We start from the raw sequence: 24,207 nt of genomic DNA, 5'->3' as shown, positions 1-24,207 counted from the left end.
TAATAAAAGCCACAAAGACTTGTGCAGCCTGTAAAATATTAATTGTTATTCACTAGCTATTTCTGCTTGCAAATTGATTCCTTGGTACTTTTAATTAAACCTTGCGTTTACTCCATTTTTTTGTATAGCTTTTCTTAATAGCCAATTTATTTATTTAGTATTTTATCATTATATTAAACTATTTTAAAAAGCCATAGTCTGCCCTACATCTTTTGGCCATTTGGATAACATGATGAGCAATAACCATAATATTAAGCACATTCTGCAGTGCACCACATTGGTAATATAACTATCCATGAGCTGACATAACTTCGCAAGTGTCATTTAGGTACATGCTGCTGTTGTTTTAGCATAGTACCTTTAGTTTGGTTGCAATGAAAAGGCTTGTGCAAATGCATTTGTGCATTTAAACTCTGTTGGTCTCTGCCTTCTTGCCTCAAGCACATCTGCAGCATGTCTATAAGATCTAAAAGTCAAAATGATGGGCCTTAACAACCTGATCTAGCTTGTAGGATCAACAGCCATAATGGCTGTTTTGCTGTGGACATGCTGCATTACGTAACTTGGCTACAAAAATAATACTGTATTTACAATAGTTTTACAGTTTTAAGCCTTTAAATCTTTAAAACTTCTCAATGTGTGATAGTATTTGTTATTCATGTAGATTTCCTTCTATTCCCAATGTTACCGTTTAGAGGGATGTTAATGCAAAAATGAAAATTTTATTATCATTTATTCACCATCACGTTGTTCCAAGCTAGTATGACTTTTTTCTCCATTTTTACACAAAACGAGATGTTTGGCAGAATGTTAAACTCAGTCACCATTCAATTTCATTGCATCTTTTTTTGTTCATACAATGAAAGTGAATAGTGTCTGAGAATCAACATGTTGCCCTTTTGTATTCCACACAAAAAAAAAGTCATACAGGGTAGAAACAACAACAGGGTAGGTGAATGATGGAAGTTGTTCATTTTTGGGTGAACTATAAATCATTGACATCATTGTTGCCGTGTAAGAGGTGTCTCTCTCAGACATTTATCATACTTGTTCAGAGCTGTCAAAGGAAGAGTAATATCTCTTCTACCTTGATCCTCAGATTTAAACTAAAGTGATTTGGAGCAACTCACACTCTCATTTTTTCAACTTGGAGAGCTGTCAGTGTAGAATTCTTGATCAATGGAATGTCCCACAGTTGTCACACAAACTCAAAAAATAAAAAAAAAGAGACACCAGCAACACTGGTGCTCCCTCACACTGTCAGAGCAGTTGCATATCTTAGATATCATGGTCATGGTAAAAGGAGAGCAGCTTAATTTAAATCTTGGATAATCAAAGTTGGCAAGGGAGCGAGGGAGTGAAGGAAATAGATAAATAGCTGGGAAGAATGAAAGGGCATGAATCTAAGAATATTTTTGCCATAATAAAACATAACTTCCTTCACCAACAGAGAATTTTTGTTTCTCTTCACAACAGAGAATTTTTGTTTCTCTTCAGAGCTTTAACGTGTGGTGGGTGAGCACGAGACAGACACAGTGGGTGTGGCATCAAGCCTCGGAGAGGCATTTAATGGAAATAATCATCAAAATAACATGTTCATAATGGAGAATAATAAAGTTTCCAAGGGAATAGTGTTCATAGCAAAGGGGGAATCTGGCATCCTCACACTGGATCATTCAGCCGCACACACACCCCCTCCACGGTCCACGTCGGCACTGGCGACGCGACATGTGCAGTCCACCCCGGCGACTCATCTAATCGACCCGGGGGTCCAAGGAGCGGGCCCGGTGGCACATCACCTCGTCCGAACCCTCCCAGCTCTGGTCCTGGGCGTGTGAGGATGTGCACACATGGAGATTTGAATTCGGCTCCCCGAGAAGAGCTCTGCGTTTTAAAGACAGCGGTAATGAAGCATTATTCACAACAGGTGTGCTACACTCATCACTATCAAAACGAGGCTCTGAGTGTCCAACGTTCATTGGATGTAAGAAAGGAAGTCTCACCTTATAGTTAAAAGAGCTAATCACCTTTTAGATGCAGACATCGCCTGTCAATCAAGAACGCGCATGCGCATTAGCTATACAAGCCAGGATTTATTTTTTGTGTTTTTAGTGTAATATGAGGTATATAATCACAATTTATGTATAGCTGAGAAGATTTTAAAATGAGAAGCACTTTATAGTGAGTAGTATGAATATCTTGCTAAATTTATAGATTTTTTTATGTTGGTGAGGAAATACAACTATGTCAAGTAATTAACGAAATACATAGTTAGGACTATTTTTAAAAGCTAAGCTGTACAAAACTGTGTGTCATTGTAATACTTTAATACAAGTAATATACTACTCAGAGTAACCTATACAACCCAAAACATCCACTACGTCACCAAAAGGCAGTTGTATAAAAATTAGACATTTTTTACTTGTCTGTGAGCTTGCTTGGCTGAATAATCTAATTTTAGATGTCCAGAACAAAATATGCCGTCCAACAGGAAAGCATTCTAAACAAATCATAAAAATTAATGATGACAATGAAATGAAACAATGAGTGTGGTGTGTAAACTGAAAACTAGACTGAATGTCTACAGACAAGCAAATCTGTGAGAGCTAAAATGCATTAGACTTACATTTCAGATCTGTATACTGTGATACAATGTGATAGCGACATTTTTTTTTTTTTTTTTTTTTTTTTTTGTAGTACTTGAATAAAATAAGACTTTTCAAAGTGAGATAGAGTGAACAGAACCAGAATTACATGCTTACAAAATTGGGACAACAACAACAAAAAATATAGTTTTTCATAAGATTATAAACACATACAATATAATTTATGAATAATTGAAAAAGTTTAGTCCATTGTGTTAATGATGAGCTTTTAAATTTGAGTTTAAAAAATTGTAGGTGGCAGCCCAAAAATACATCAGTTTAAGGAGTTAAGCACAACATCTCAAACATCATCTTTGTCATGTATATGACAGTTGGCATTGTCGTAGCAAAATATCTTTGCATTAATATGTAGTTGTGTGTAAAATGGCATATGTGATTGTTTTAAGGTTTTCCACACAGTAGATGTATGTGTGAGAGGCTGTGCTTGATTCCTGAAGTGTGAGCTTTAGTGCTTAGAAACAAGCACACACAGAGAAACGCGCCTGTGCGGACACAGTGATTGGCTAACAGGGCAGACTACTGGCAATTCTCGAGAGGCAGAGATTTTACAACTTGCACAGATTTCAGGGGCAGATGTAATGAATAGGTGGCATGACATGACAATGCACATGCACAAACACTTCCACGTCGCACAAACACAAGTACGTAATTCTCTTAGATTCACTCTGTTCCTCCTCTCTCCATTTTTCATAATATGTTCTCTCGCTCTCTTTTATGTGAGATTGCCTTGAACGAGGCTCTTTTTGAAAAGAATGGACATATGTATGGAAAGACGTGCGTATATTATAATTGCTTGAGCGTGTTCTAAAGACATTTCGTCTTTACTTTTTCTTTTTGCTACTTCCACTCATGCTTGTTTGATATTACTTGATTAGAAATGAATAACGAGTTATGCAAGTAATTTGTGTTAACTGGCTTTTGATAGTCTTTCTATGAACAAAACGGGAGAAAGAAGGAGAGAAACACCGAAATTGCTACAGAGCTAAACTCTACCTCAGTTGACCGCATGTAGTCTTCAGAAGCGCAGCGCGCAATCGCAATTGCCAAAACACACACACACACACACACACACACACACACACACACACACACACACACACACACACACACACATAGCAATGGCATGTCCTCACATACACTCTTAGCATAAGCTGCACACGCTCTGAAGGAGTAACAACAGAAAATGGCAGTGAACAAGAGGAAAGCTAGAATGTCCAGCGTTTTCCCCACAGGTAAACAACACAGACACTGAGCTCGCGCGCGCTCTCTCTCTTTCGCTCGCTCTCTCTCCTTTTTATCTCTTTGCTGTCTCACCTTCTCTTTGTCTGTAAAGGACTATCATTTTGTTGATGTGCTTATCCTTACGGCCAGAGTGTGTGTGAGTTCAATATCTACATTAATGTGATATATAATTTTCAACATAGTCGCTACAAGTTCTTAACAGTCTTACAAGTTCATTGTGTTCAATTATAATGCATATAATTGCAGATATGTTTTGCAGAATATTTAGGAAGTGTGGTTGTTTCCACTGTCACAGAATAACCAGATAGAATTCTTTGTTTTTCTGGACCAGGTTTTGGTCCAGAATGCAGTGACTAGAAGGATCTGTTCTTACAGTTCAACAATAATACAAGCTTATAGCAAGCATAACTGTCATTGGTTTTGCAAGACAAGTTAAGTTTTATTCCAGAATTGATTTTTTTCCCCACAAACACAAATCTTTTTAGAGACATGTTCTTTGAGAATGCTATAAGCTTAGTAGTTAGCCAAGTGTAATGTATGACATTTTTGTTTTTGGAAAACTTTTAAAGGTTTGAGGATTTTACTTTGTCTTTAATGTCTGGCAGCTTTATATTGTGAATGTGTTATTTTTGAAAAGTTATATTTGCATGTTTTAAAGGGACAGTAAAATGACAATTCTCTCATAATTTACTCACACGTGTGCCTTCCCAGATGTCTAAGACTTTATACAAATCACACATACAAATCACAGATCTCACCTCTGTAGGTCCATACAATGCAAGTAAATCATGCAAGGCTCAAAAAGCACAAAAACAGTAAAGTAATTCACAAGACTCAAGTGGTTTAATCTACTAAAACATTTAAAAATGACACTCCAGTATTTTAATACCTTTTTAAAAATAATAAATTCATTAAAAATACTTCTGAAGCTATCTAATCAGTTTTGTGTAAGAACAGACTAAAATTAAGCACCTTGCTCATGATCACCAAGAAGACTGCTGATGTCATGATTCATATAAAAAGGAGTTATATTTTGGTATTTTCCCTCCCCAAACTGATTGGATTACTTAAGACATGAATTAAACTAGAACTAGAGTTATATGGATTCATTTGAGTCTTTATGCTTTTAGAATTTTAAAAGTTTTGGTCACCTATCATAGCATTGTAAGGACCTACAGAGCTAAGATTGTCTTTAAAAAAAATTTTTTATTCTGCTGAAGAAAGTCAGTCATACACATCTGGAATTGCATGAGGGTGTCAAGGATGAGAAATGTTTAATTTTTGGGTGAACTATCCATTTTAGAGCAAGCTTGTCATAAGACTTTGACAACAGCACACATTTCACAGTAATTTGACCTTTGTAAACTTGACCTTAATTTTGTTTTTCATTAAATTGAGCTTCTGTGTACTTTAATTAAACTATGTATTTATTTTCCTTTTTTTTTTCACAAATAGTTTGTTTAGTATACTGCTTACTGTTTCATAGAATAAATACAGCACTTAACCATGTGTTATTTTACAAGTTATTGATCTGGCTATACATGTCTAAATTAATATACAGTATAAATGCTTTGAGTGGGAATAATATAAAAAATAAATAAATGGATAAATCATTAAATGCATTATGTAAAAATGTAAGTGTTTTAAAGGGGTAAAATGTCACTTTTATAATTTTTAAGCTTATAAAAATGACTAAATTAGCTTAATATCATAAGAATAAAAATCATGTTAGATTTAATTAATGTGATTTCTTTAAAAAATCATGTGAAGTCACCCAAATTAGTTAGTAATTAAGCCTTGTTTTTTAAAAGGAGATTTCATTTTAAAAATAAGCAGTAAATATTAACTAATTTGGGGGATTTCACAAGCTTTAAAAAAATTTCATTTAAAAAAACAAGGATTGAAATGTTCTTAAAAATATTATGTGTAATATTGTTACCATACTTTAAGTAGTTATCACATAACACTTTTTACAGTGTAGCTTAAGTCTCCATTCAGTTCCAAATGAATTATTTTAATAAATGTGAGTGGTTACGGAGGCTGAACCTGGAACAACATGAGGTGAATGACAGGATTTTCATTTTTGGATGAACTCGCTCTTTAATGCATGTTCCAGGTCTTACTCTGGACAATTCATAGGATTATGTTATTCCATATATATATATATATATATATATATATATATATATATATATATATATATATATATATATATATATATATATATATAAATAAAAGTTTAATGTGATAAGTCAATATATGTCACATTATGGAAATAAACTGGCTTGTGATTCATCTCTAATTTGATCTACAGTGCACCAAAAAATGTTGAACTTCTCCCAATATTGCCTTCCATTTCTGATCTTTTCTCAGCACTGAAACCTTTCAGCCTTCTAATGTTTGCCTAATGTAATTGGCTGTCGAGAGACTATTTACACAAACAGAAGCAATTATGAGTTTGATTCAAAGTAAAACCTAAAAGAAAATAAAACCTTCACAACCTTGTTTTTTGGATCCTGTAGGTTTTTGTCACTCATTCTCAGAATTGCCCAATATAAAAAAACATTTCATGTCAACTGCAGCCTGCACTTGTGCATGTAATGCACTATAGTAAGGGTAGGTGCCACATTATATTTGTCACAACTGAAAATGAGGCTGTGAGGGATATATGTAAATATCCATTCTGGTCTTACGGTTATGTACTTGGAACAACTGGTGAAACATTTAGAATCGGTCAATTCAACTGCATCAAAATACATATTAGTAGTGTGTGATCATTTTAGACAGTATTTACTGAGGATGAGACACTCCTCTTTGTCCCCTTCATTTCACTCATACAGTAAATCTCCTTTTCTGTCTCTCTCTCTTTCCCCTCCCCTCTGTGCATGTTATTGCGCTGATAAGGGCTTCACTTTGGCAGTGGCATAAAGTAATATTCTCTTTGATGTGACCACATCACAAATGGATTTAGCAGATTAAAAGAAAAAGGAAATAAATTCAAAATGTTATTGACTTAACAAAAACTTTATAAATGATTTGTTAAAATCATAACATTAATTTTGAAGTGCTTATTTTTAGAGGCATACAACTGCTTGCTACAATAAAGAGACCAATTGACTACCTATAATAGCAAAGCCACAAGACAATTTAAAGTAACAAGAATAGCAGGTCAAATTTCCTGATACGAGAAGGGATAGGGCAGCAGCTCCCATCCACTGTATCACTGCTGCAAAACATCCTCTCAAGAATTAATGTAAAAGGTCATCATTCACTTCCCCTAATATTGTTCCAATCCCATATGATTTTGTTTCTTCTGTGAAACACAAAAGGAGCTACTAGGCAGAATGACAGCTTCAGTCGCCATTACCTTTGATGGTATGAATAAGAGATGCAATTAAATGTATATGGTGACTGAGACCAACATACTGCCTAACATATCCATTTGTATTCCACAGAAGGAAAAAAAGTCAAATGGGTTTGAAATAAAATGGAGGTTATTGAATGATGAGAGAAGTTTAAATTCTGGGTGAACTCTCCCTTTAAAGACCTGTGCCCGGTTGCACAAAGCACTTTAAGTGTAATTTTCCCTTAATATCACCCTAAAGTTTCCCTTAAACTTAAGGTTGTTTCAGGAAATTTTAAAGGTAAAACGTTACAATCCCTTACAATTTTCTTAAAGTATTTATTTTTGTATTTAAGTACGCCCTTAAAAACCTTTAAGTGTTGCATAAAGCCCCTTAACAAAAGTATTTCTTAAGGTTAGGAAAACTTAACCTTGTGTAGGTTAAAAGTTACAAGGTTTCTAAAAATGAAGAAAAGGTTAAGTTTATACAACCGATTAGTGTGCCGAGGCAAATTAGTTTTTCAGCCTGGGCACAGTATTTGCCTAGTAGTATTTGCTCTCTGAAGGACCTGAAGGATGCGTACTTCCATGTCTTGATTTTGCCTCGACACAGAGCCTTCCTACGGTTCATGTTCGACAGCCGAGCGTATAAGTACAAGGTCCTCCCCTTCGGCTTGTCCCTGTCCCCTCGCGTCTTCAGGAAGGTCGCAGAGGCAGCCCTTGCCCCATTATAGGTAGTGGGTGTCGCATACATACTGAACTCTCTGGCTGAGTCTAGCACACTCCTGAGAGTACTGTGCGTGCACAGGGACCTGGTGCTCACCCACCTCAGCCGCCAGGGGCATATGGCATCCTCAGCTGTGGTCACGCGGCTCGGGTTAATGCATATGAGACCACTACAGCACTGGCTCCAGACCTGAGTCCCGAGGCACGCATGGCACTGTGGCACGCATGGTGTGGCTCTAACACCCACTGCTCGCCACTTTTTCAGCTTGGTACTACCTTGCATTCTTGCTGGCAGGAGTCCCCATACAGCAAGTGTCCAGTTGCGTTGTGGTTACGACGGATACCTCCAAGACCGGCTGGGGCGCTGTGTGCAACGGGCATGCAGCTACTGGCTCCTGGACAGGACCTCACCTGCTTTGGCATGTCAACTGCCTCGAGTTGCTGGCAGTATTGCTCAACTTGTGGAGGCTACGGCCATTGATTCAGGGAAAGCATGTGTTGGTCCGGATGTACAATATGTCAACGGTGGCATACATAAACCACCAAGGTAGTTTATGCGTCCGTCCCATGTCGTAACACGCCCATCGAGTCCTTCCCTGGAGTCGGCCACGACTCAGGTCACTGCGTGTCACTCACATCCCGGGCCACCTCAATATCACAGCAGATGCTCTGTCACGGCAGGTCACGCTCAGAGGAGATTGGAGACTCAACCCTCAGGTGGTCCAGCTGATTTGGAGTCGGTTCAGCCAACCACAGGTAGACCTGTTTGCCTCCCTGGAATCCTCCCACTGCCCACTCTGTTATAGCCTGATGGGAGCTTCCCTCGGTACAGACGCGCTGACACATAGCTGGCCCCGAGGGCTACGCAAGTATACTTCCCCTAGTGAGCCTACTTGCACACTCTCCTAGCGACTGCTCCTCCCTGGCAAGTTCCCCTGAGGTCCCATGCCCAGACCTCTGGGAACTCCATCTCTGGTCCCTGGATGGGACGCAGCAGACCTAACGGGTCTGTGGTTAACCCACTGTGTTTAACATGATCACTCAGGCCAGAGCTGATAGAAGGGGAATGTCATGGTTACGGTCGTAACCTCCGTTCCGCTGATGGACCTCCATCCCTCTTGCCACAGGCTAAACTGTACCGCTGTAATGTCCAGGACCTTGTCTCGGCTCCTCAGTGCAAAACATGACTGAATCCGCATCCCTATCCCCCTTTTATACCCTTATGTCAGGGGGAGTGGCATACAAATTCAACTCGCCAACTTCTCACTGGCCTTTCCTAAAAGATCTGAAGGTGGATCGGGCTCCCAAGAGCAAACCCAGTGTCACTACTATTCGACACAAATTCTCGTTCCCTCCATCAGGGAATGGAGGTTACGACAGTAACCGAGACGTTTTCTTTCCGTTGTGGTGCAGGTACTGCATATTGGAGTCATACAAAAAGTAGTTGTTCCCATTGTTTTTCTTAGTCCATTTGAGAATTTGTGTGAACTAGCTGGCAGGAGAACAGATTGGCCACTTTAAAACCTCTATCTTTGGAGAGAAGTCACTACTTCTAGCAAATTGTAAATAGACATATGCTGCTCCTTTTTAAATGAGAGTGTTTCTGTGTGTGGGTTTGTGTTGTGGATAGACTTGCAATGGATAGACCTTAAATGGTGATGATGATGGGGTGGACAAGGTGCTAACAAATGGTGGAGTTTTGGCGGGTGTGGTGGACGGTAAATATATTAAGGCTGTTACACACAGGACATGGAAAACAGTAAACGTGCCACTTGGCTGCCACTTTTCTCGTAGTGGAAGGGTTTTGTGCAGTCAAGGCAGTGCTCACATTGTGGTTTCAATATGAACTTCATTGTGCCAAGTGACCTACACACACCAACAGCAGACTTAAACTCTGTTGTATAATGTAGATGCAGATGGACCAAACCGTTTTAAAACTGGGCTCACTGTGTCTTTAACGGTTTATATAGTTCACAGTACTGAACTTAAGGTTCTGTTTGTTTAAAGATATTTAAACTAAGCCTGAAAAGTTTTTATCACTTTAAAAACAGTTCCTTTCCTTACAATTTTTAGCTAGGCCTACAGTTCTTAAAAGTGCTAAATGATCCACCAGAGATGTACTGGGACTAAAAATCAGCCCAGAACAGGGTAATGGGGACACCAAATGGAAATATTAACAATTAATCCTGGTAATTGGAAAAAATACAATAAACTAAACTGAATTATGTTAGATACACATGCTGCTCACACACGGTCAGTCATTACATACGTTTAACATATTTTTAATTACAATTGTATTTTTCTAAAATAAAATTGTCTCTGGTTGCATCTAAATATAATTTTGATACATATTTAAAGGAAGTGCATGCATATCAATTTCAATAATGAATGATTTGAAATCAAACATGGCAGTTGACATTAGTATATTCCCCCATAGCATAATTATACATTATATTCATCATTAGCCTATATATAGTAGATTAATATGGCACTATCATTAAAGTCTAAAGTGAGTATTTAAGACCAAAGGTGCTGCCACATTTTTTATTTTTCACGGCACCTGCCGCCAGGATTGGGAGGGTTACACAGAACACATCTGTAAAACTGTGCGTGCATGAGCCAGAAACAGTCAAAAAGAGTGAGATTAAAATAGAGCATGTTCACAAATTAATTTATTATAAGAAGTGCTGAATCTAAACGAATGTCTGTGTGTGCGTGTGTGTGTGTGTGTGTGTGTCGCGTGCAGGATGATTATTATTAATTTTTTTTTTACTAAACTTTACTAGTTTTAGTAAAAAGTGGGTCCTGTAACATCATTGCTTTACAGGCATAGATCCCAGAGTTCTATTTTGTAAATCGTGTATTAACTCTAATCTGTCTCCTAAAAAAATTGTTTTGTTCCATATTTCCCATCTTTTAAAATGTCTCTTATTGCCTATGTGGCTTTCTCAGTCACGTGAGTATTCTAATCAATGGTAGCTAAGGCTACAGCTTGTAAAACTAATAAAAATCACACAGTGTTTTCATTGCCTCTCATTGCCTTGAAGATCCCACACTTTGACTCGTGTATGCTGATGCCGAAGTTGTAGAAAGCTTCTCGATGAGAGAGATGCTTACAGTCTTGAAGAAAAGTCTGAGGAATGGTGTTTGCACGCCCGCTTATATACCAGAGATTCGAGTCTAAAAGGGCAGGGCTAAACACCATAACCAATCTTAGGATTGGCGTTATTGTAGAAGGGTTTCACCTAGGTAATTGGAAAAGGATTTCCCATATGCGTCAACATGACGCAATGCTGAGTGAACTGAATCATAAGGGAACCACAGAAGACTTTGTCCAAATTGTAATTACAACATGTCCAGTGATTTTATGGAATGTATATATATACTTTTATCAAAGATTAATACCAGCAAAAAAACAAACAAAAATGTTTTAAAACGTACATAAACTCAACAAAAAGAAATGTCCTCTAACTTTCAACTGCTTTTATTTTCAGAAAACTTAACATGTGTAAATATTTGTATGAACATAAAAAGATTTAACGACCAAGACATAAACTGAACAAGTTTCACAGACATGTGACTAACAGAGTAGCAGTCAGTAGCTGGTGTGGCCACCAGCTGCATTAAGTACTGCAGTGCATCTCTTCCTCATGAACTGCACCAGATTTGCCAGTACTTGCTGTGAGATGTTACCCCACTCTTCCACCAAGGCACTTGCAAGTTCCCGGACATTTCTGGGAGGAATGGCCCTAGCCCTCACCCTCCGATCCAACAGGTCCCAGATGTGCTTATTGGGATTAAGATCTGTGCTCTTCGCTGGCCATGGCAGAATACTGTCATTCCTGTCTTGCAGGAAATCATACACAGAATGAGCAGTATGGCTGGTGGCATTGTCATGCTGGAGGGTCATGTCAGGATGAGCCTGCTGGAAGGGTACCACATGAGGGAGGAGGATGTCTTCCCTGTAACGCATAGCATTGAGATTGCCTGCAATGACAACAAGCTCAGTGCCATGATGCTGTGACACACTGTCCCAGACCATGACGGACCCTCCACCTCCAAATCTATCCCACTCCAGAGTACAGGCCTCGGTGTAACGTTCATTCCTTTGACGATAAACGCAAGTCTGACCATCACCCCTGGTGAGGCAAAGCCACGACTCTTCAGTGAGGAGCACTTTTTGCCAGTCCTGTCTGGTCCAACGAAGGTGGATGTGTGTCCATAGGTGACGTTGTTGCCGGTGATGTCTGGTAAGGACCTGCCTTACAACAGGCCTACAAGCCATCAGTCCAGCCTCTCTCAGCCTATTGCGGACAGTCTGAGTACTGATGTAGGGATTGTGCATTCCTAGGGTAACTCGGGCAGTTGTTGTTGCCATCCTGTACCTGTCCCACAGGTGTGATATTCGGATGCACTGATCCTGTGCAGGTGTTGTTACACGTGGTCTGCCATGGCGAGGACATTCAGCTGTCCATCCTGTCTCCCTGTAGCGCTGTCTTAGGTGTCTCACAGTACAGATATTGCAATGTATTGCCCTGGCCACATCTGCAGTCCTCATGACTCAGTGCAGCATGCCTAAGGCATGTTCACGCAGATGAGTAGGGACCCTGGGCATCTTTTTTGGTGTTCTTCAGAGTCAGTAGAAAGGTCTCTTTAGTGTCCTAAGTTTTTTTTAACTGTGACCTTAATTGCCTACCGTCTGTAAGCTGTTAGTGTCTTAATGACCGTTCCACAGGTGCATGTTCAGTAATTGTTTATGGCTCATTGAACAAGCATGGAAAGCATTGTTTAAACTTTAAACCCTTTACAATAAAGATCAGTAAAATTATTTGGATTTTTACAAAATATCTTTAAAATACAGTGTCCTGAAAAAGGGAAAACGGGATGTTTATATAAATAATTAAAATGACTGATGATTAACCAATTTCCGTGGGTGGATTTCCAAAATGTAGAAGAGGATGTACGAGGAGAAGACTCATTCATATTTATGAGGAAAGCTCTACCTGATTGGTTACGATTATGATTAGGGGTAAGGCTAAAGTTTTTCTGTGTCCATTTACATAGTGCTTTTCTCATGAATATAAATAACTCTTCCCTGCCATCCAACATTTGGGAAACTAGCCCCCAGTGTACTGTCTGGCTGATGCCTTGTTTTTGTGTGCATGTGTGTGTTGTGAGAGTGCGCACAGTATTGCAGATACAAGTCTGTGTTATGGTCAAATAAAATAAATTCTTAATTAAGCGAAAACACTGGGACAAAAAAAAAGTGGATTTGTATCAAAATATTAGATCAGGGCTTTAGGACTTGCAGTGTAAATGCAGCATGATAGACCTGCTATGGTCTATGTCATTCATATTAACAACAATAACAAGAAAACCATAATTGCTGTTGGCTGGATAAGTTTAATAGCTTTAAAATAAAATATTAATTATTATAATCATACAGTGAAGACCTGTAATCCACGAGAATATAAGAATGTTTACCTGAATACTTGAAACTGCAGTTAGAATCTTAATTTGTTTCTTTGTTCTCATTTTATTACTGACTGTTTCCTTGAATAATTACTTGAAACAATATTTACCCAATTAACAAATAAGTATTAGTTTTTGCATCGAGAATCACCAAATTTCACCGGTATTGATTCTGACTACTGAAATGTTGGTATTATGACAACCGATATAATAGCACTCTTGCTTGTGTGATATTGCTTAGTTTAACAATACTTTGATAAAAAAAGTTTAATAGTTACTGTGGTGAAGAAAGCACCCACTAAATACTATAGACACAATATAGAAAAAGTAGGCCAAGTGTGACAGCTGAACTTCAACACATTATTTATTTTCAGTTAAAGGCTTTTTACCTTCATTCATTCACCATGAGAACCAGAGGCATCTGCCATGACAGTAAATAAGAGGCCAACAGTGTTGCACAATGTTGTGAAACAAGGTGATGTTGTTAACAGCCCATGTTCCATGTCTCTTTTTCCATATGAGATGTATGCATAAAAACAACACTATAACAGCTCTGTAATTCACTTCCTATACATTTCCTTTCAAACTTAAATTAAAATGACAACATTTCTTGTTCACTTGGTGAAATATTTGGAAATCTTGCTGATGCAAGAGCTGGCAGGCAAAGGGACTCATTTACATATAAATGTGTTCCAGCTCATTTCATTTGGAAGGCGTGTTTGCTACAGATTCAGGAACTGTTTACTTTGCAGATCTTTCAAGGTTTTGTTTGACCTTTATAAACAGGTGGAGCAAATGGAAAGCACAGACTTGGCTATAAATACAAGATGATGTTATATACTCCAAACAGGGTGACACCGTAATCTCTCCACCACATGTTTGATCTAATCTTTGTTTCCCAGCTGCTTTTTCATTGTCATTCTCATCAATTATGTTCAACCCTTTCTTTGTCAGATATGAGGGGTCCTCCTGGCCACTGTATGTCATGTGGTCATACATGTGCTGGACATGCCGTTTGGAATCCCAAGTTCTGTGTGGTCACGGACTATCAAATGCTGCTGCTGGATAAGGAAGAGGTATTACACACACAATTACATAGACACGCTCACAGAGAGACACAAAGAGTGATTAAATAAATGAGGGGGCATTTGTAATGTCTAAGGTGGCTACATTTTTAAGACCCAGAGTGCAAAAACATTGGTAGTGCAAATGTAATCAAAGTAACTCCACATTTCTGAGCTTTTTATTAAACATCGATTATCAGAACATTTTCCAGATGATTATCAATATGTATATACATTTCTTTCTTTTTTTTTCCCCCGATAAAAAGGGTTCATCGTTGCACAAACAAGTTCTTTCTTTTCAAACTTATTTCTTAACACAACTTTGATGAAGTTTGAGCGGTAACTTGATTGGGATCACACACCGGACACGTCTGGCAGTTGACATGGCGCATTATAAAATGTAAAAGAAAATTCTATGAAGGTACGCACACCACCGCCACTCACAGCTACGACTCTAATGGCTACTCAAAATTCTGCAGTGCCACCAAGCACAACATTTGACTGAAATCATTATCAAAAGGACATATATTATTTACTCTAGACATCATTGGATGATATGTTGTGTATACTCCATGTATCTTTCATAAAGCCTACACAATGTATTTTCAGGTACAAGTACTGTATGTCTTTTTGTGGTTTGACAGCTTGAATAAAACCTATTCAAGGCTACCTACAGAGAAATTGCATAATAAATAGACAGTAAATCATTCAGTTTGCACAGTTGTCCCGGTTTCATACACTAACCTGCTATCTAATCAATGTCGCTTTGTTCATTCTTGAAGAAGTTCAAAATCCCTCATAACTATTGTTTGAAGGGTGACTAGTGACTAGTCTGAATCTTTCAGTATTAAAAACAGTAAATGTTTTATCACCCATTTGTGGTCTCCTAAATCTATTACACCAGACTACATTAAAGGAAGGCCTGACAACTTGTTTGGAAAGCACACAAATTAGACTTCCAATTTAAATTTCAGTTTATGTTAATAAATCTATGCCTCAAAAGCATAGCGAAAGCAATCAATTTGTAACAAATTCGGTTTACTACAATGGATAAACCAAATGTCACCACAAAAAGTTTGAGGTAGAAAACTCTAAACTGTATTTCCAATCCACAAACATAGAATACCACTCTTATACGGGAAATTAATATTGTGAACATAAGCATCAATCAAAATAGCAAACACATCATAGCAATATGACAAAACAAACACTTATCTTGCATGTGCAGCAGAGTACCGGTAGTGAAAATGGTCCACAGTCCAACCAAATTAAATTGAATATTTCCTGAACTAATTGTCCACATAGCCACAATCCTTGAATGAAATGGAAAGGTCCTCAAACAGAAAAAGAATAATCCAAACAAACAAGTGACATGGTCAAAAAGACAAAAAACCTTTTCTTATTTTGAATATTCGTGAGCTAGTATTTCAGAAAAGAGAAAAGTATTATCTGGCCAAAGGTCCCCAAAACAGGTAATCCTCCAGATATCTAGCTCTGGGAAAATCCCATGTGCTCTCTTGGACTCTCCTGGTACTCAGGTTGGCCTTCCTTTTCAGGTGGCTCTACCATCAACATAAAAGTCCTCCTTCCCTCTACAGGAAGGCAAAGTCCCTGGATTTTCCCACAATTAAATAATCCTCAGAGATATAATATAAATTACAGCAACAATGTTATGTTAACCCAACTCACATTTACCAGTGTATGAAATACCAAGAAACTTAAATTAGGACATAATAGCAAATGCTAACTTAAACATATACACACTTTTTATCAGTAATTCACCCTTTGTGGTAAAATAACTGATGGTACATGTATTACAATTATCCTGATGTGGCAGTGTCACAGATTTTATGACATTCCTATTTTTAACCTTTAAGTGATTATTAGTGGATGTATGATGTTAGTTACCCTCAAGTTCACACTGGTGTTGTTCATCATATTAACTATGAATGTGTTTCAAGTTTGACAACCACACAGTGTCCAAATGATAAGAGGCAAATTCACCAAGAACGAATTATGGCAGGTAAAAATGGCCCAAATGCGGCCACAGAATCGCTGCTGAATGCAATTTACACCCGCAGTTCTGATCTTGAGATCTGAATTGCTCCAGACAATTTTTGTGAATGAAGCCAATAGACAATGAGCCTAATTTACATAGAAATAAGTCATGTTTGCACAGCAAGGAATGCCAATGACTTAATTTAAATACTCAAGATGCAGCACAATTCCAGTGCTGATTGCACATGCTAAAATAGGTTTCAGGTGTCTGTCTGTCTGTCTGTCTGTCTGTCTGTCTGTCTGTCTGTCTATCTATCTATCTATCTATCACTCACTCACTCACTCACTCACTCTCAATCTCTACATCAAACAGCCATAGCATTAAAGCCACTGCTTACTATTGTGTAGGTTCCTCTCGTGCCGCCAAAACAGCGCCAACCCGATTCTCAGGATAGCATTTTACTCAAAATTGACTTGAGACCTCAAAAATGTTTTTAGTATTTGGGAAATATCGCTGTTATGAAAATACAATGTCAACGTCTTATAGTATTTTGAGCTTACAGGAAACCAGATTGTTGTGGCTGAATGTGAACTGTTTCTCAAGGGCAAATTCATGGTTGGCCATGAAAACAAGCACTCAATAGCACAGACACAAGAGAGTACACTTGAAAATTATGCAGGGAAAATAAGAAAGGTTGTATCGACACTCAGTGTTGCTTTTTTTTTTCTTCAAAAGAATATTCAAAGAAGCTTTTATGGCTCTGATAAATTAGGGTTTACATTGACAATTCATTATTAAATATATAGTGTACACACGCATGCACAAAATATACAAAGAATAAGTTAGACATTTGATTATAAGGTTATTTAAGTCACCGTATCAGTATTTTATCTATATGTAAAGTTTAAACAGGGAATTTGTGGAGTTGTGTCATGGCAGATTCTCCATAACAGCAATCGAAGCACAGCTGAGTCAAATGTTACTCTGAGGCACAAAGTTCTGATTTCAAAAGTAACAAAGCTGAGGTGGTCCATGGAGAATCTAAAATTACATTTCAGAATCATGCATTTTTTTATATAGTTTCTGTTCTCCTTATCTCTTTGAGTGATGGCCTCTTCATCCAACAAAATCATCTTATGCCTCCCTAGTTTCGTCATCACTTTCTCCCTTCTAGCAAGTCATGCTGACACAACTTTGCTCCAATGTTGGCAAAAGCATGACTATTTCATTTTATGAGCTTAAAACACACTGTAATCATTTCCTATGGTTACATATTTTATATTGACTAACTAAACTATCATTACTTTCTGCATTAATTTGATTAGTATATTAAATGATTTCCCTTATTACAGTCGTTGGTTACACAAAACATTCCTGTAAGATGGAGACATATATGTCCACCCACATGCATATGCTTCATCTCATTTCTAGCACTAATTAACGCACATATATCATCTGCCTTTTTTGGACACCAGCTCTGCTCTTATTAAAACATTAAAATCATAATTTTAGTATCAACACACACAAATCTCCTTCAAGGTCATTCACAGAAAGAGCCATACACAGAGATACAGAGCGAGACTGCAGTTCTCCATGGAGAAGTCACGTTGCATTTTTCCATTGATTTACACTTTGGTTATTAAACTAGTAAATGATAATTAAATCAATAAATGAATGATTAAAAATCTAACATATTGAATAACATTCATAATGCAGTTAGTTATAATAGATTGTTACACATTGTCATTTTAGATCATTGTATAATGCAATATTAACATTTTAATATTAATTCAATATCAAAAATGGATTAACTGAATGATTAAATACAAATATTCCATAGTTGTAGGTCATGTTCAGCTTAGTGTTTGTGGCCTACTGGTGACCATTTTCTTATGGTAGCATTTCACATAGCTTGAAGCTTGCACTTCCAGAGTGTACATCTCTCTCTTCTTTGTATTTTACTACTTTTTCCTGCAAAAAAAAAAAAACAACAGCTGTTAAGTAGATTCAGTGGCATCATTCAGACCATTTTTATTCACTATGATCTAACATGAATTAACAATAAACTAACATTAATAAGTGCTCTACAAATATATTGGTCATTTTAGTGATACCTACCATGATACCTAATGCATTAACTAATAAATTGAACCTTATTGTAAAGTATTAACAGTAATCCAATCCTTATTAAATTGCCATTATACACCAGAATAAACTTTTGTCCTTTTGACAAAAGTACAATAAAGAGCAAAGAGGAATATGTTCCACAGTGTGCATGTTTGCTGCGGTCCGATTCTGAGTGTTATTTTTCCCGGTGCCCCCCACAGAATTTGTCTGGTTTCAGACTCTCTCAAATTCTGTCGAACCCCACTGCTTTTCCGTTATCAACTTATGTCATCACAAGCGTGCACATAATGGAAAATAATGTGGGTTGCTATTTTTGTGTGTGTTTTTTTTTATTAATTTGGTGTCATTATGCACTCCAGGGTGAATGACACATGTGCAGTCACACTCTGTAAGGCGGGTGCCAGTGAGTCTGGGCTACTCCTCGAGAAAACAAAAGGCTCTCATGAGAATTAACATCTGAACTCTCTCTCACAGATGTAACAGCAACATCCGAGATGCAACAAACTGTGCAGCTAACACCTCCCTTCTAAAGTCTCTTCATCTCACTCCTCCTCCTCACTTAAAGCTCACTAAAAACCTATGCAATGTGAAGTGTGTACAAAAAAGTAACTATAACATGTTTGGTATCATTTAAAGTCTCTCAGTGTGCCTGGTAAACTGGTCTCATCCTCCCAGCCATAATGAAAAGCAAAAAGAAGTTATAAAATATGAGAACTGTGGTGTGCCCCTTAAAGGTGTGCCCTTCCCCAGATCCTCCATACCTCCTGTATGTAAATCTACAGGAACCCCCTCAATAGGGGACCAAAATCTAATTATAATGACAGACACCACCATTTGGTAAGCATATTGAATTATCTGGGTATTTAAGGAGAAGCGACACATTGCTCAGGGAGTCTGTAGGTAGACTTCCCACACGATCGCTGTGTGTAGTTCTTGTTGCCAGGTAAATGTGTCTATATATTACTCAACTTCTGAATTGTTGTTATTATACTTGATTGATGATTTCACTCTATGAATTGGATTTTGAATTATTGTTCTATTTACCTGGTCAATAAATTGTCAACATTTGATTTTATTCTGACTGATTCTGACATTGTGTTTCCCAAACAGATTAAACGATTCGTATGTTACCGCAAGTCTGCGTCAGATTAGTGACGACTAATATTTGGCATCGATTCTGTGTACTTGGTTTGCAAAGACAAAAAGGGAATTTCCGTTTAGAACAGCAAACGCTGCTTGACCAATCTAAATTTGGGTGTGTCTTACCTCTGTTTTAATTTGATGTTTCTCCAGATAAGTGTATTGTGGGAAACCACGCATGGCCAATCCAAAGCTATTATAAGAGAAGTTATGTTGGTCAACTTACATCTTTAATAGTGGCCGTGACTTCTACTGAAGAAAACGTTAAGTTAAATTCAAGTGTATGCAATTCCATGGGGCTATACTGAAGTATCTTTGATTGTGTATACGTGAACGTAACCGATCTCAGGTATATAGCAATTACCTCTGTTTGATGATCCAATACTGGCCGCTTGTGATCGTGAGACCCGCGGTGTAGAGAAAACACGCGAGGACCTCAAAGCAACATAGTTTCTTAATCTAAACGGGTAAAGTATAATTAAAGAGTTAAAGGAATAATCAAACATTCGCTCACTTTTAATGATACTCAGACATCATTAAAAACCTTTTTCATTTATGGAGTCAGATGAATAAACGAGGTAATACATAAGAGAAAATGTATTTCATTTAATCTTGTTGTGTTGCGTAACAAGAAAGACAGTAACGCGCAGAGACCTTCACCCGTATTATTGGAGACCGTCATTGGACCGATAAACGGGCTTACAACTCCATAATTCAGACAACAGATATACATGTCCAAGAGAAGGCGTGATAATACATGTCCTACATCTGATGCCCGCAAACTGTCATTTTTGAAGAGACAGCTGGAAGCAATGACACTCATGGTGCACATGTGTGTATGGTTTTGTGCAACTGATGATGTTATTATGTTTAAATCAGCAATAACACATGCACAAGTTATTTTATTTCCTAACAAATGCAGACCCGAGTACAGGTTTCTTTCTTACTCATGCAAAACCTGCCACAGTTCCATTGCAACTGAGCTCAGACAACCTTCTACAGGCAGTCTAGGGTTCGCTCCCTGGTCCGCAAAACCAATTTTTCATGCAAATCATGCTCTGTTTTGGACTAAACTGCCAGTGTGAAAGCCTGCTTAAACTAAACCTTTATTGCATTATTGCATGTTTTGATCTAATCACTAATTTATGGATAAAGTACCAATTAACACTCCTTTCATTAAATAATGGTCAACTAGTTAGACTAGTAAATTTGTCTTTTACAGAGTGCAAATGAGTGGTAGAGGAGGTACATGTACTCTTTCTCACACACAGGCATACACACATTTGAAAAGGAAGTCGGTAGAAGCCCTTGGATTTACGTACATATTCTGTTTGTATGTATTTTATCATGAATCTCCTTGAGTTAGATGGAATGTTCAACATGAGATGGGAATATAGGTAAAAGGACACTCAATATTGTTTTTCTTTCCTCTCAGATACACCCTCTACTTCTGCAGGAGAAGAGGACTGACACCTGTAAATCCAGACTGCTGCGCCGCACCATCAGTGTACCTGTGGAGACACAGTTTCCAGAATTCCAATGCCATCTATCAGTGGACAACAGTGAGTTCCTTATCTGTTTCTCACTCAACGTCAAACTTGGGAGCCTCAGATATTTGAGAACAGGCCAATGAGAATTGGCGAGTGAAATTTGCATGCCACATGCCTGGACATACGGGTATAAAAGGAGGCGGCTTGCATCCACTCATTTCGATTTGTTCTTCGGAGCCGAGCAGTGTTAAGTGAAATCCACTAGCGTTCCATTCACCTCTGACGAAAGTGTTAAAATGGCGCATTACAGAGGGTTCTCCCTTTCTCACACAGATAAGAGCAGAGAATGCCACTGGTGCTTCAGCAGCCACACTAAAAGATAAATAAAAGAGTATATTTTCTCTAAAAGAGTTAGCATTGACGGAGAGTGTCTTTTTAAAAATGCCTTTCCGTTTATGTGCAGTTCCTGGGTGCGGTCGTTATCTCTTTGCCTCTGACAGCCTGGTTTGTGGATGGTTCATGTTCTCACTGCGGGAACATGACCATGGTGACGTTGCGGTCGCGGCTTTCTTTCTTTCATAGTGAGAAATCCTCTCCAGCTGCTCCCCGCCCCGGTCCTTCTGCTTACATGCACAAGGCCGTGGCAGCTAGTTTCCGCCAGGTGAATCCCCACGGACCTCCCATTCCCCAGCATGCTCTTTTCCGCCAGTTGAGTTCATGGATGAGTCAGGCGGCTCGCACCAGGTTTAGCTTAATGTCTCATTCGGGGCTCGGGAGGAGGATGAGGTTTCGATCACAGCATTGGAGAGTGGGCTGTTACAGTCTGACACGGAGGACTCAGCTGGGCTCCCACCATCTGGTGCGATCGCCCAGTCAGAGACTGACGCAGAGCTGGCAGCCATGCTTGCCATGCCATTGCGAGCATCGGGCTGGAGTGGAACCCTCCACTCTGCCCCAGTTCCTTTCTTCCCAGAAGTGCACAAGGAGCTCACAAAGTCATGGCGGGCACCTTTTAATGCCCGGACCCGGCTCTCCAGTTCCTCCGCTCTCACTACCCTTGATGGTGGGGTGGCCAAGGGGTACATGGAGGTTCCTCAAGTGGAGAAGGAGATTGCGGTGCACCTGTGCCCGCAAAATGCCGCCACCTGGCAGAATCGTCCTAGGCTCCCATCCAAGGCCTGTAAGTTCACGTTGTCTCTGACGGCCAAGGCTTACAGTGCCTCTGGACAGGCCGCCTCCGCCTTGTATGCCATGGCCCTCCTGCAAGTCCACCAGGCTAAGTCACTGAAAGAGCTGCACGAGGGTAGTTCTGACCCAAGATTGATGTAGGAGCTGCACTCAGTAACTGATCTCACTCTACAGGTGATGAAGTGGACAGGTGATGTCCACTATTGTGGTCAGGAGTGCCACTTGTGGCTTAACCTTGTAGAGATGAGGGACACCAACAAGGTTCGCTTTCTTGATGCCCCATCTCTGAAGGTGGCCTGTTCAGCGACACTGTCGAGGACTTTGCCCATCTGTTCTTGAATGTCAAGAAGTAGACGTAGGCCATCCAGCACATCCTGCCCCGGCATGATTCTACCTATGGGCCGCCGATATCCCCCACACTGTCTGCTCGTCGCCAAGGGCGTCTACCTGTGGCAGCAACACTGACACCACCACAGCCCGAGCCAACCGCTCGAACCCGTCATAGATTTCGCCACATGCCCAAGGGGCTCCAGCACTTTCATTTAAAAAAAAAGAAAGGTATCCTAATTTTCTGGGTCACACACTCTGTGTCTACGGCCATTGTTGTCACGACACCTATACATTAAACACTTGAAGCTGGGGCACTGCGGACATGGGTCCTCTGCCTTTACCCACCTACTTGCGACACACACACTCCCACGATCAGGCGTATGTGATGCGCCACGAGGATGCCCAGCCTCCTCTCCCATCATAGACTGGTCCTATGGTGGGTACGCGATGTGAGGTAAGTGCTCTAACATTTCTCTCAGCACAGCCACAAGTTCCTGCTCCCACTCCCCATCCGCAGGTATGTCAAAGGTGATTGTCCCCTTGGTGCCCCTTTTACAGAGTCTGGAAGCCTGGTTGGCTTTCTCCAACCTGTCGTGCTGGCTAGTCAGGATGATCAGACTCAGCTACATGATTCAATGGCACCTGTTTTACCTGTTTTTAAGGAAATTGCAGTCCTTCTAGAGAAGGACGCGATAGAGCCTGTCCCTCCAGTCGAGATGAAGAGGTTTTACAGCCCCTACTTTATCATTCTGAAGAAAGGCGGTGGGTTTGTGGACCTGCAAGCTTAGACCTGCAAGCTTTGAATCGGTCTCGGCACAAGCTCCCATTCAAAATGCTGATGCAGAAGTGCATTCTGTCATGCGCCCGGCATCAAGATTGGTTCATGGTAGTAGACCTGAAGGACACCTACATTCATGTCTCGGTTTTGCCTCGACACAGACCGTTCCTTCGGTTTGCCTTCGAGGTTCAGGCATATCAGTACAAGGCCCTCCCCTTCGGCCTGTCCCTGTCACCTCGCATATTTACGAATGTCGCAGAGGCAGCCCTTGCCCCACTATGGGAAGTGGGATCCGCGTCCTCAATTATCTCAATGACTGGCTGATTATAGCTCACTCTCAAGATTTATTGTGTGTGCACAGGACCTGGTGCTCAGACGCTTTAGCTGATTAGGAGTCTCGAGATGGGCATGGTGCCGTGGTACGCATCATGTGGCTATCATGCCGATCTGTCACCACACTTTCAGCCCATGGTTGTACCTTGCATTTCTATGGGCAGGGGTTCCCCTAGATCAAGTAACCAGGTGTGTCGTTGTAACAACAGATATGTCCAAGTCAGGCTGGGGCGCTGTTTGCAGCGGGCACTCAGCCATGGGCTCCTGGACAGGACCTCGACTGCATTGGTATATGAACTGCCTCGAGTT

General features: G+C 39.5%; 1 protein-coding gene across 1 annotated transcript; it reads left to right on the top strand.

Moving 5' to 3' along the window:
* Positions 1 to 3,842: 3,842 nt before the first annotated feature.
* si:dkeyp-72a4.1 (uncharacterized protein LOC100148058 homolog) lies at positions 3,843 to 23,575 on the top strand. Its single transcript, XM_052123836.1, has 4 exons — positions 3,843 to 3,898; positions 14,404 to 14,525; positions 21,215 to 21,341; positions 23,346 to 23,575. The coding sequence occupies exons 1-4, from the start codon at positions 3,850 to 3,852 to the stop codon at positions 23,573 to 23,575; spliced, it is 528 nt and encodes a 175-aa protein (XP_051979796.1). The 5' UTR covers positions 3,843 to 3,849.
* The last annotated feature ends 632 nt before the right edge of the window (positions 23,576 to 24,207 follow it).

Source organism: Xyrauchen texanus, chromosome 4, assembly GCF_025860055.1.
Source record: "Xyrauchen texanus isolate HMW12.3.18 chromosome 4, RBS_HiC_50CHRs, whole genome shotgun sequence".
NCBI lineage: Eukaryota > Metazoa > Chordata > Actinopteri > Cypriniformes > Catostomidae > Xyrauchen > Xyrauchen texanus.
The sequence above is the reverse complement of the archived record's forward strand: the minus strand, read 5'-3'. Positions and strand labels throughout refer to the sequence as shown.